At 41.6% G+C, this 12,180-nt stretch overlaps 1 protein-coding gene across 1 annotated transcript; it reads right to left on the bottom strand.

The window, feature by feature from the left end:
- Window positions 1-377: 377 nt before the first annotated feature.
- LRRC3C (leucine rich repeat containing 3C) lies at window positions 378-1,479 on the bottom strand. Its single transcript, XM_003768302.2, has one exon. The coding sequence runs from the start codon at window positions 1,383-1,385 to the stop codon at window positions 621-623; it is 765 nt and encodes a 254-aa protein (XP_003768350.1). The 5' UTR covers window positions 1,386-1,479; the 3' UTR covers window positions 378-620.
- Window positions 1,480-12,180: the final 10,701 nt, after the last annotated feature.

Raw genomic sequence — 12,180 nt, 5'->3', positions numbered from 1 at the left:
AGGTAGAAGGTGGGAGGAGAGGAGGAGATACAGCATGGAGGCCCTAGGGGTGGAGGTGAGGTTACCAGGGGAACTGTAAGCCAATCCTCTTTGCTCTGTCCACCACAACAGGGAACTATGGGAAAGATATTTGAGAAGCCACAAATTGTACCTTTATTGAATGTTTTCTAATACATCAGGGATGGGGGGAAGGGAGGCTTATCAGACCACATACCCATATCTTCCCCTACCTCCATTTCCCTCTTCCAGTCTGATTCATGATGAGCTCTCTTGTTTCACAAGGAGGTGACAAGGACAGCCCTGTGTATAAGAACTAAGACAGGAAGGTGGGTTCTGCATGGGGGATAGGGCTGGAACTAGAGTTGGCTGGGGGAAGGGAGAAGCTGAGTATGGGAGATTGGGGTAGGAGAGACTAAGGTTTAGCTGACTGTGAGAGGAGAAAGGAGGTAGGGAGGGAAGAGGGTAAATACTTAAGGGAGGTAGAGTCAGCCAGGAGGGGACAGAGGAGAGACAGAAGTAGATGGGACAGCAACATTAGGAACACAAGGGGTCTACGGTGGGAAGGATGGAGAAGCAGAAAGTGGGAGGGAGGAGTGAAAGGGAAGGGAATGATGGAAGCATCAAATAACAGTGCTGAGCATGGATGAATCCTCGGAGTGGGCCGGCACGGTGGGAGGCAATTTTGGTGGACGACGGGCCTCTTCCTGATTCCTCCGCACATAGTGAACAAGATAAGCCACCACTAGTGCCAACCAGCCTCCCATGGTGACAAGCAGGGCAGCATCTGTGCCTCGCCGGGTCCCACCTCTCCCGGTCCCACACATTTCTGTTTCTTCTATCAATGACAGAAACTCCCGTCCCACCAGCTCTGGCCGGGCACTTGGCCCACAGACAATGCCCGCCCCAGTTTCTGGCACCAGCCTCACCCATCTCAGCACCTCCTGAAGGGCACAGTCACAGCGCCATGGATTGGCAGACAGATTCACTTGGGTCTGTAGTTCTCTAAAGGCCTCAGCAGGCACAGATGTCAGTTGATTGGCAGAGAGATCCAGGTATCTCAGGGTGTTTCCCAGACCCTGGAAGGCAGCATCTGAGAGGCGGACAAGGACATTGTGTGACAGGTCTAGCTCAGCCAGGGCAGGAAGATGCTGGAAGGCACCAGCAGGCACGGATGCCAACCGATTGGCATCTAGGTAGAGTTTGCGGGTATCATTTGGGATGCCTAGAGGCACAGCAACTAGACCAGCCTGGCTGCACCGGAATGTACGTTCACCAGCTTCCTCTGCTACATAGCAACCCCGGGGAGGTGCCCGGGCACTGGGCATAGGACTCCCCATGTCCATCATCAGCAGTAGGAGGAAAAGATGAATGGTTGGCAGGATCATGACCACAGATTGACATAGTTCTCAGGCTATGTAGGACCTGAAAAAAGTAATTCCCCTACCCCAGTAAAAAATAAAATTAAAAAATATTCCCACTGATTCTGCTCAGGGGTATCTAGGAAGTAATCCTAGCCCTTGCTTTGTAGGATCTGTCTTGGTCTGGGCAGGGTGGGGTCTCTACATTCTATCCAAAGGGTCCCTCTGGGATCTTTGTCTGAGATCATTTGTTAGGTGACTGAGTGTCTGGGGAGTCCTAAATCTCTGCCCTTCCCTATGTTTCTGTTCTCTTATTTGGGACATTGTTTTCTGCCCTACCCCCACACCTAAGTATAGGATTGATAGATTGGCAGGGTAGTCAGGAAGATCTCCATGATGCTAGATTTCAACTGACATTAAAGGGATAAGGAAAAGTGAGATAAGATCCAGACCAGTTGGAGAGACTTGAGTCTTCTCCCTTCTGGCTCCTGCCCCCTTCTCTCAACTTCTCTTTTCACTAACTTTACCCACCCTACATCCCTCCCCTACTACAGGACCTACCCCACTCCTTTCTTTTCCCCTTCTCTTTTTTGCTTGAAATTTCTCACCCCAGCCAGCACAAGAACTTGCTTCTCTGCAGCTTTTGCGTCTCTTGGAAAGAGCTGTCTTCCTTCAGGTCAAAATGGGAAACCCCAGTATCTTCCAGGAACCAAGTCAAGCAATTAGAATAGGGAGGGTGCTGGGACAGTATTGGGTTTCTCCCTCTTTCTCCCCCCATGTGATTCTAAAGCCAGAGCCAGATGCATTGGTTACCTGAGCAGAGACAGCAGTTCAGGATGGTGTTAGGCTGTCTATACCCTGACTCCATCTTTGATCTCTGGAAGTGTTAGGCCATTCTGTCTATAGTTCTACTGAGGCTGGTTCTCTATGGCTCTGGTTTGGGGCTCTTACCACTAAAGAAAAGGCCACAAAAAATAATGGCTTTCATAAGATGATAGCTCTAGTGCTAGAAGGTCATCTCCAACCTCATGAGTCCTAGGGAAGTTAAGACTTCCCCAACATGAGTAATTGGCAGTGTGATTTGAACCCAGGTCCAATGTCCTTTCCACTTTGTCAAGCTGCCTGACTCCTTTTGTTTTGGTAGGACCTTCTGATATGGCAACCTAAACTTCTCTCAAGATTCTGACATGGCTCCCTCACCCATGGCAGCATGGCTGCCCTTCATAGTGACATTCTCCTATAGCAAATCAAAACCTAACAGCACCCCTTGATTTCCTGACACTTTCCCCAAGTAACACCAGTCCCAACCCAACTTCAGTGCCCTATGCATCTGTATGAAGGAGTGAGGAGAGGGTGAGCTTCCTACGCTGCCTCCATGGAGGAAAAATCCCACTCTCAACCCACGCTCAGGCCCCTGCTGACTGCCTCATTTGCCTCCCCCTTCTCCAACCTTTTGGCACCCCTGGTTTCCACCTCAGCTGTCTCATGTCTCACTCCTGCCCACATGCCATAGACTTCCTGCCATCAGTACCACACAGCACCCCCCCCCCACACACATTCCAACTGCTGTGGACAGGGAGGAACACTTCTGCTCCTACCGCGTGGATCCCTCACTTGTAAGAAACTGAAAGACAGGGAAGACAAAGAGAGTGTGTGTGTGTGTGTGTGTGTGTGTGTGTGTGTGTGTGGTGGAAGGAAGTATGAATACCAGACATCCAAGTTATTGTGAGTATGGCTTAATAGAATACTCATTAGTCAAAGGCTCTTCTCATTGAGGAGATCTGGGAAGCATTAGATTATAGATTTTGAACTGGAGGAGACTTTAGAAGCTGCTGAGTCCAATCTTTACATCTTATCAAATGAGGAAACTGAGGTGTAGATAAAGTGATTTGGCCAAGGTTACACATTTAGTGTTTGAGATGGAATTTGAACCCAGGTCTTTCTGACTCAAGTCCAGTGCCCTTTATACTACACTAAATGGCTCCATTAGCTATGGAGAATATATTGTTTTGTCTGTTTGTGAAATTGTGTTATAATTCCTCCATCTGTGAGATAACATGTTGACAAAAGTTTGTGCCCCATTTATTAGGATCCTGAAGTCCCTTCCTGAAAACCTCTTTCCCCACGAATCCTGCCCATAGGCACCTATGTTCTGCCCTGTATCTTTTGCTTCTCTGCCCTCCATTACTCTGGCAACATAACATGTCCCTACCCACTGACCCTCCTTCCCTTATGCTGTATCCTTAGTTTGATTCACACCTCCATGGAGCCCTTTTCCATCCTCAAAAAATGTCAGTTCTTGCTGAAAGGTCCCTCTTTGGACCTTAGTTTCCTTCTTTGTAAAATGAAAAGATTGGTTTAGATGATCCCTAAGGTCCCTCCTAGCTTTAATGTTCTATGACTCCCAAGTTTTTTTGATTGGACCAGTCCAGTAAAACCTATGAGAAAGAGGAGAGGAGAGGCTATCTCCCAGAAAAAGCAGTAGCCCTTAGTGGAAGGAAGTGCATTAGTTGGCAGAATGTATGTAAGTAACTTGGGCTCAAACATAGAACTGGGTCTAAATGGATTAGTTGTAAGGGCTGCTGGACTCACTCCTGGAGCCTTAGGAGTACGGACACTTTGAAAGGTTGTTGTCACTTTGGGTCCTGGGACATTCTACAGGTTTGGGTCAGTCCCTGGTCGTTGGATCTGGGCAGTGGCATTGCAGGTTTCACACCCATACCCACCTGCCCTAACCCTCTGGAGCGTACCCGTTTGGCTCCCGCCCTCACCCACACACCCCTCAGAGAGCCGTGGAAGGCAGCGGCCAATATCCCTCAGGCTGTTGCCAGAAAAGCTTTGGAGGGGCAGTTTCCCTCCCTCAGCTAGTGAAGTGGGTCCGCTGTCTGTGGGCCTTTGCTCCTGCCTATTTTCCCCCTCCCAGCTGCTCACTTTTACTTATGCCCCTTTTTCTTTTATATCACAATTTCCTCATATGCCTCTCCCTCTGTATGGAATCCTCCCCTTATAGGTACAGGGAGAAGTTGGTTTCTGAGTCATTAATTTAGCCGCATCATGGAGCTGTCACTTTCACCGTAAAGCTGTGGCCATAGAGCAAGTTTCTCCTTAACTGAATTGGAAGGGACAATACCATTGGTTGGATGACAATTGGCCACGCCCCCAGGGCCCTTAAAGGCCTGCCGCTTATCCGCACGTCAGCTATGGTTAGGAGCAGCTCGGTGAGAAATCCCTCTCTCCAGGAAGGGGTTAGTGGGAGGAGAGAACCATAGCCCTGAATTGTGTGATGAAACTACTTGCACGTTGAGGCAACTAGCTGGTGCAATGGAAAGAGGGCAGGCCCTGGAGTCAGGAGGACTTGAGTTCAAATGTAGCTTCAGATACTTGCTACTTACTAGCTGTGTGACCCTGAGCAAGTCATTAACCCCAATGCCTCTCGAAAAAAGAAACTTCATCCAGTGGATCAAGTATCAGTTTGGGAGAGAGTTCAAGGCACAAGGAGGATTGGCACCTACTATGTGCCAGGCACTGTACTAAGCACTTTTATAAATAATCTCATTTGATTCTCCCCAAACTCTCTATGACAGGTGCTGTTATTGTCCCCATTTTACAGTTCAAGAAACTAAGGCAGAGGCTGTAACTTGCTCGGGGTCACACATGTAGTATGTATCTAAGACCATTGAACTCAAGGCTTCCTGACGCCAGTCACAGCATTGTCTTTATTTTTATTATCTAACTTCAAGGGAAAAGTGCTGTGGGGAGAGAGGATCAGACACACACAGACACAAATAGATACAAAGAATCTAGGAAAGCAAGAGCAAGAGGAAAGACAAGGGACAAAGAGGAGGGGAAGAAAGAAGAGAGGGAGGGGGAGACACACACAGAGATAAAAAGAGAGCACACCTGATCTCCAAGCCCTAGTTTACAAAGCTGCCAAATAATACTCCTAAAGCATGAGAATTACCTGATCATCTACTTGCTCCAGAAATCCCTATTGCTTTTGGAATAAAATGCAAACTCCTTGTTCATTTAAAGCCACTTACAGGGGTAGCTAGGTGGCACAGTGGAGAGAGCACCAGCCCTGTAGTCAGTAGGACCTGAGTTCAAATATGGACTCAGATACTTAACACTTCCTGGCTGTGTGACCCTGGGCAAATCAATTAACCCTGATTGCCTCAAGGGGAAAAAAAAAAGCCACTTACAGTTTGGCTCTATTCAATCTTTCCAGATAGCAAATGTCTCTGCCTCCCACATTGTCCAACTTGATGCGCCCCGTACATGAGATTTCATCTTCTATGTGGTTCTTAGTGAAGGTTTTCTAATTAACACATGTGATGCTCACCCTTACTTGCAACTTGGAACCTATAGTGTCCTTCAAGGCTCAACTCACCTATAAAAGACCTTTGTTTTTAGAAACATTTTATCTGTGTATGTTGTTTCTCTCCACTAGTATGTAAGCTCCTTGAGAGCAGAAAATTCTTTGTTTCCATTTCTGTATCCCCAGAATCTAGCACAGTGTCTGGACCCTTTAATCCCTTATCTTCTGTCCTTGGTATATATCACTTTCCAAATTCCAGTACTGGAGTGCTCCTACCATCTGCCATTTCTGATTAAAGAAGTTATACAACTGTGTTTAATGAGTTCACCACAAATTTGTGTTATCTAATCTCTTTTTTTTTTAATTTTTTTTATTTAATAGCCTTTTATTTACAGGATATATACATAGGTAACTTTACAGCATTAACAATTGCCAAACCTCTTGTTCCAATTTTTCACCTCTTACCCCCCCACCCCCTCCCCTAAATGTCAGGATGACCAGTAGATGTTAAAATATATTAAAATATAACTTAGATACACAATAAGTATACATGACCAAAACATTATTTTGCTGTACAAAAAGAATCAGACTCTGAATTATTGTACAATTAACTTGTGAAGGAAGTACAAAAAGAATCAGACTCTGAATTATTGTACAATTAACTTGTGAAGGAAATCAAAAATGCAGGTGTGCATAACTATAGGGATTGGGAATTCAATGTAATGGTTTTTAGTCATCTCCCAGAGTTCTTTTTCTGGGTGTTATCTAATCTCAACCAAATCTTCATTGTTTTTTGGTCTGTTTTTTATTTTAATTTTAATTTTTCCCCAAGTCCTCATTGTTGCATGCCAGTCCCTGACTATCACACTCCCTCCACCACCTACACTATACCTTCTTCAAAGGAAGGCTCAGCAGAAGACTTAGATTCATACTACAAAAATAATTGAGGCCATCTGTTTCAAGCTTCCTCATCTCCCCACTTCTACATCTAAAATTCCCTGAAGATCAATCACTATCCTTTATTCTCTCCTCCTTTGTTCCACTTAGAGGGGAAGAAGTGGACTTTTTTTTTTTTTTTGACCAATGGCAACCCTCTGTGTTGATTCATTTTCTCCCACCCCAGTTTCTTCCCTTGTGACCCTCCTCTTGTGATCACCACACCCCTATTTTCCAAACCAGTTGCTCCATCTTTCCTGCCTACAAACATGTTCAGATCTACCTCATCCTTCACTTGATCCTACCATCTTCATAAACTTTATCTCTTCTCCCTTTCAGAGCCAAAATTCTAGAAAAAAGTTGTCCATAGTCATTCTCCTCCCTTTCCATTCATTTCTTAATCCCTTTCAGTCTTGCTTGAATCCTATCACTTGACTAAAAATACTCTAAGATCACCAACCCTGTATTTTCCTTGACTCTCTGCAACATTTGGCAATTTGACCATCATCTCCTCCTGGATACTCTGCCATCTCTGAATTTTTGATACAGAACATTTACTAGTTTTTCTCCCCATCTGAGTGCTTCTTCTCAGTCTTCTTTGCTGGATCCATATCCCACTTCCTAAGGTTGAGTATTCCCAAGATTCTGTCCTGGGCCTTGTTTTTTCTTTCTCTACTCCTTTCTCTACTTCCTACTGCTCTTACCAGTTCCCATGGATTTATCACTTTTACGAAAATCATTTTATGAAGTACTTAGCAAGTCTTCATGTCTCTCTTCAACTTCAAGCTCCTGTGGTTTCCCACAGGAAGCTCTTTTTTGATGTCCCATAGGCCTTTTAAACACAGTATGTCCTAACAGAACTTAGTATCTTTCTTCCTATGCCTATTCTTTCTAAATTCTCTATTTCCAAGGGCAGTCCTATTTTTCTAATCACCCTAGGGTTGCAACCTTAAAGTTACTTTTGACTCTCATCATATTCAGTCAGTTTCTAAATTATATCAACTTTACCTCCACAAACTATGCCCAAAGGACTACAAAACTGTGCATACCCTTTGAGCCAGCAGGGCCATTACTGGGTCCATATCCCAAAGAAATCATAATCACTCCTTTAGAGTGAAAAAGGGCCCACATGTGCAAAAATGTTTGTGATAACCCTTTTTGTGGTAACAAAGAATTGGAAAATGAGCAGATGCCCATCAATTGGGAACTGGCTAAATAAGTTGTGGTATATGAAGGAAATAGAATATTCTATAAAAAATGATGAACAAGATGGTTTTAGAAAGGCCTGGTAAGATTTACATGAACTGATGCTAAGCGAAACAAGCAGAACCAGGAATACATTATACACAATAACAGCAAAAATGTGCTATGATCAACTATCAAAGACTTGGTTCTTCTTAGTGGTTCAGTGATCTAAAGCAATCTCAGAAAATGAACAGAGAATGCCATCTGCATCCAGAAATAGAATTAAGAGGACTGAATGTAAATCAACACCTGCTATGTTTACTTCTGTTTTTTTTAATCTCTCCCATAATTTTTCTTTTTTGCTCTGGTTTTTCTTTCCCAACATGATTCATAAAGCAATGTGTGTTAAAAACAAATGAATAAATAAAATTTACCTCTACATCATATTTCAATATCCATCCCCTTTTCTCTATATACTAAATCACTAGGTCCTCATCACTATTTACCTATGTCATTTTAATAGTTTCCTAATTGGTTTTCCTTTCTCTTCTCCAATCCATGATACAACTTTTAAGTCAACATTTATAAAACATAACTGTGACCATTGTCATTCCTCTACTCCAGAAATTTCAAATGATAAGTGATCTAAGGATATAAACAATTTTCAAAAATTAATAGAAATCTGGGTGACTATTTGAAAATATATTCCTATATGGGATAGCTATCATCACAACCCAAATAAAAATCAGAGATGCTCAAGGTAAAAAATCAAAAAGAATTTATTATGATCTCACGAGAAAGGGCAACTCTTAATAGACAAGGTGTCTTCAGTAAAGGAATGACAAGGACAAACTGCAAAACACAAGATTATATAGACCCTAACTAGAAGCCCCCACCCTTCTGATCAGTAAATAACAAGCTCTTTATACATTAAGTACTTAAATGTTAATTAAGAGATATGGGGGGAAACGACTAGGTGGCACAGGATAGAGGAATGGTTGGATCCATTCTCAGTTCCACCAACAATGTATCAGTGTTCCAGTTTTCCCACATCCCCCCCAACATTCCTCATTATCTTTTCCTGTCACCCAAGATTTTATTTAAAAACAAAAGATATCAATTAAATGAATTCTGTTTGAAAGAAGCTTCAATGGCTTTTCCCCAGAAAAACAAAGAACAAAAACAACAGATCAACTCCTGTGATTGGCATTTAAAAGCTTTCCCAATCTGACTCCAGCCTATCCCTCCAGACTTATCTCTCCTTACTCTCCCTTGCACACTCCACATTCTAGACAAACAACTCTACCTGAGGTTTATTGCACAGAATAATGCTTTTGCTTCTGGCTGTACCTTGATCAAGCTGTTGTTCCTTCAGGCTTTTGTAGATCTTTCTCCTACCTTCTCCCTAGGTTCTTTCAAGGATTTAATTAAGTACCACCTTCTAGAGGACTTTCTTGAGTCACCCAGTTGTGAATATCCTGAGAGGAGAAATGGAATGTCTTACCCAAGCCACAGCAAGAAGACCAGTGTCACTGTATCAGAATACATGTAACTCCTAAGAACTCCTAAGATGACTGGAAAAGTGGTGGTGGGGGAAATCCCCCCCATTTCTGTGTCCCCCTTTCTCCCCTTGTCTTTGAGATACCTGCTTCTCTGAAGAAATTATTCTTTGCTAAAAACATCAATAAAACAGTTTTTAAAATACTTAAAATAAAACAAAAAATTCAAAAGGGGCAGACCTAAAGGACAATTTTATTACCTTGCTAAATTTAATATATATATATATATATATATACATATATATATATATTTAAAACCTCACAAAACCCTGCATTTTAAAAGACTTCAGAGTCTCTCTTTTCTATTCCCCATTTTATATTGCAATGTCTGCATTTGCTGATGATTATTAAGTTCATAACTTTTTGAAAATAGTTATCTCTTCTTTATATGACTTCTTTTGTCTATTAGTGGAATAGTGGCTGAAGGATGGAAGGGGCACTATGTATAATCCCTCAAAGAAATTCACTGGCTGATAAAACATTTTCATGAAGGACAAGAACACCTCTAAACCTACATGTTTCCAAACATTAGCCCTTGGTCTGCTGTTTTGTTTTTTTTCCTTTATTCTCAATGTTTAGTCTCAATGTTGACTTGACAGGCTCCTAAAACGTCCATGATCATCCTTAGATGCAACATCTCTATTCCTCTTCCCCATGGCTTTCTATCTATGTCACAAAGTTGGGATTTAGAGTTGTAGATTTAGAACTGGAAGAAACTGCCTCATTTTGTTAATATAGAAATAGAAAAAGGTCAAATCAGTCAACTACTCAATTTACATTTATTAAACATCTATTATTGGTGCATGATTTTTTTTTTTTGCAGATGACTGTGTACTCAACGCAGCCTCTGTGACTGAGATGCAACAGAATATGGATCCATTCTCTGCCACTTGTGCTAACTTTAACCTGACAACACTAAAAAACAGGGTTTTTCTACTAGACAGCACCAATCCACCTATACCTGTAACCACTGGTGATAGCAAATGGAGAAAATTTGAAAACTGTGGATAAGTTTAGTTATACTGGCATTTACTTTCCAGATGATGAGGTTGTGCACACATTGTCAAAGCTTGTGCAGTGTTTGGGAGGCAGGAGAGAAGAAGTATTAGATTGTCTACCAGTCTGAAGATTTACAGAGCTGTTGTGCTGACCTCAATGTTGAATGGCTATGAAACCTGTAGAGTCTACAGTGCCATGCCAGGAAATTGAACCTCTTCCATTTACATTGTCTTAGGAATCACCTGGCAAGACAAGGTACTGCAAGCTGAGTTGCCAAACATTCAAACCCTGCCTAAAACCCTGATGTAATTTATTCCTGTTTATTGCATTTTATTATTTCCTATGTGCTAGCCATGTTGTTCAAATGCCAAATGCACGTTTGCCTAAACAACTATTTTGCAGAAAATTCATAAAAAAGGCAAGGGCTCAGAAGGCCAGAAGAAGTGATACAAGGATACTCTCAAGATCTCTTTGAACAACTCCGGAATTGATCGGGAGACATGGGAAACACTGGCATAGGACCATCCAGCATGATGTGTCCACAACAAAGAAAGAGTACTATGAGGCAAACAGAATTGCAGTAATTCAAAAGAAATGTGAGATGTACAAATTTAGAGCCATCTTCACTCCAGATGTTCATATAGACTATCTGTGCCTGACCTGTAGTAGAGCCTTCTGAACTCATATTGGTCTGACCAGTCTCACACTGGAGATTGACTCTGACATAATGATGTCATTTTAGTCCTTTTCAAGTACAAAGGATCACTACTATTATGTGTCAAGAATTGTGCAAAGCTCAGACTCAGCTATGCCCAGATTAGTCTAAGGGCATATAGGGTTAAGCAAAAACAAAACAAAACAAAAAAACTTGGATTTGAAATGACTACCTCTGACTCGAGATCCAGCATTTATAATTGGTCATCGTGTCATATTTGACATGTCCCACAGGGAGATCATTACATGTTCTTACAAACCAACTCTCTGTTATGATTTCATTTGTTTTATTCTTTATTTCAATATTCTTCCAATTTCAACTTTTTAATCCTGAAACCTTGGATTCATTCAGTTAGTCCCTGAATTCTACATTTAGACTCTAATTCCCGCTATCATAGACTATTTTAATAACTTCTTAATTCTTCTCTGTTTTTCTAGGTCCTTTATCCTATATACTCTGCCAGAATAATTTTGCTAAAACAGAGTCAGTGCCCTGTAGAGGAAAAAACTTGCCAGATTTAGGAGCTACGCTTGAACTCTGATTCTACTACTTTCTGCCTGTGTGATCTTAGGCAAGTCACTTAAAGCCTGCTGAACATCAGTTTCTTTACTTTCAAGTGACACTGTAAGGGACATTATGATCATTGCTTGTCTCTATTCATTTCTCAGGAACTTAAACACATAGACATCAATCAAGTGCTCAGCCAAATTTTAAAAATCATTGTAAATTTATTTTTAACATTCTTTTTTTTTTAAAAAAAATAATTGCTTTTTATTTTCAAAATATATGCAAAGATGGTTTTTAAGATTCACTCTTTTTTTTCTTTTTATTTATTTATTTTATTTAATAGCCTTTTATTTACAGGTTATATGTATGGGTAACTTTACAGCATTAACAATTGCCAAACCTTTAAGATTCACTCTTGAAAAATCTTGTGATCTAAAATTTTTTCCTTCTTTTCCCTCTAGCCCTCTCCTAGACAGCAAGGAATCCAATATATGTTTAAAAAAATGTATCATGCTGCATGAGAAAAATCAGATCAAAAAGGAAAAAAATGAGAAAGAAAAAAAACAAGTAAACAGCAACAAAAAAGATGAAAATACTAGGTTGTGA

This window comes from Sarcophilus harrisii, chromosome 4 (assembly GCF_902635505.1).
Source record: "Sarcophilus harrisii chromosome 4, mSarHar1.11, whole genome shotgun sequence".
Lineage (NCBI taxonomy): Eukaryota > Metazoa > Chordata > Mammalia > Dasyuromorphia > Dasyuridae > Sarcophilus > Sarcophilus harrisii.
The sequence above is the reverse complement of the archived record's forward strand: the minus strand, read 5'-3'. Positions and strand labels throughout refer to the sequence as shown.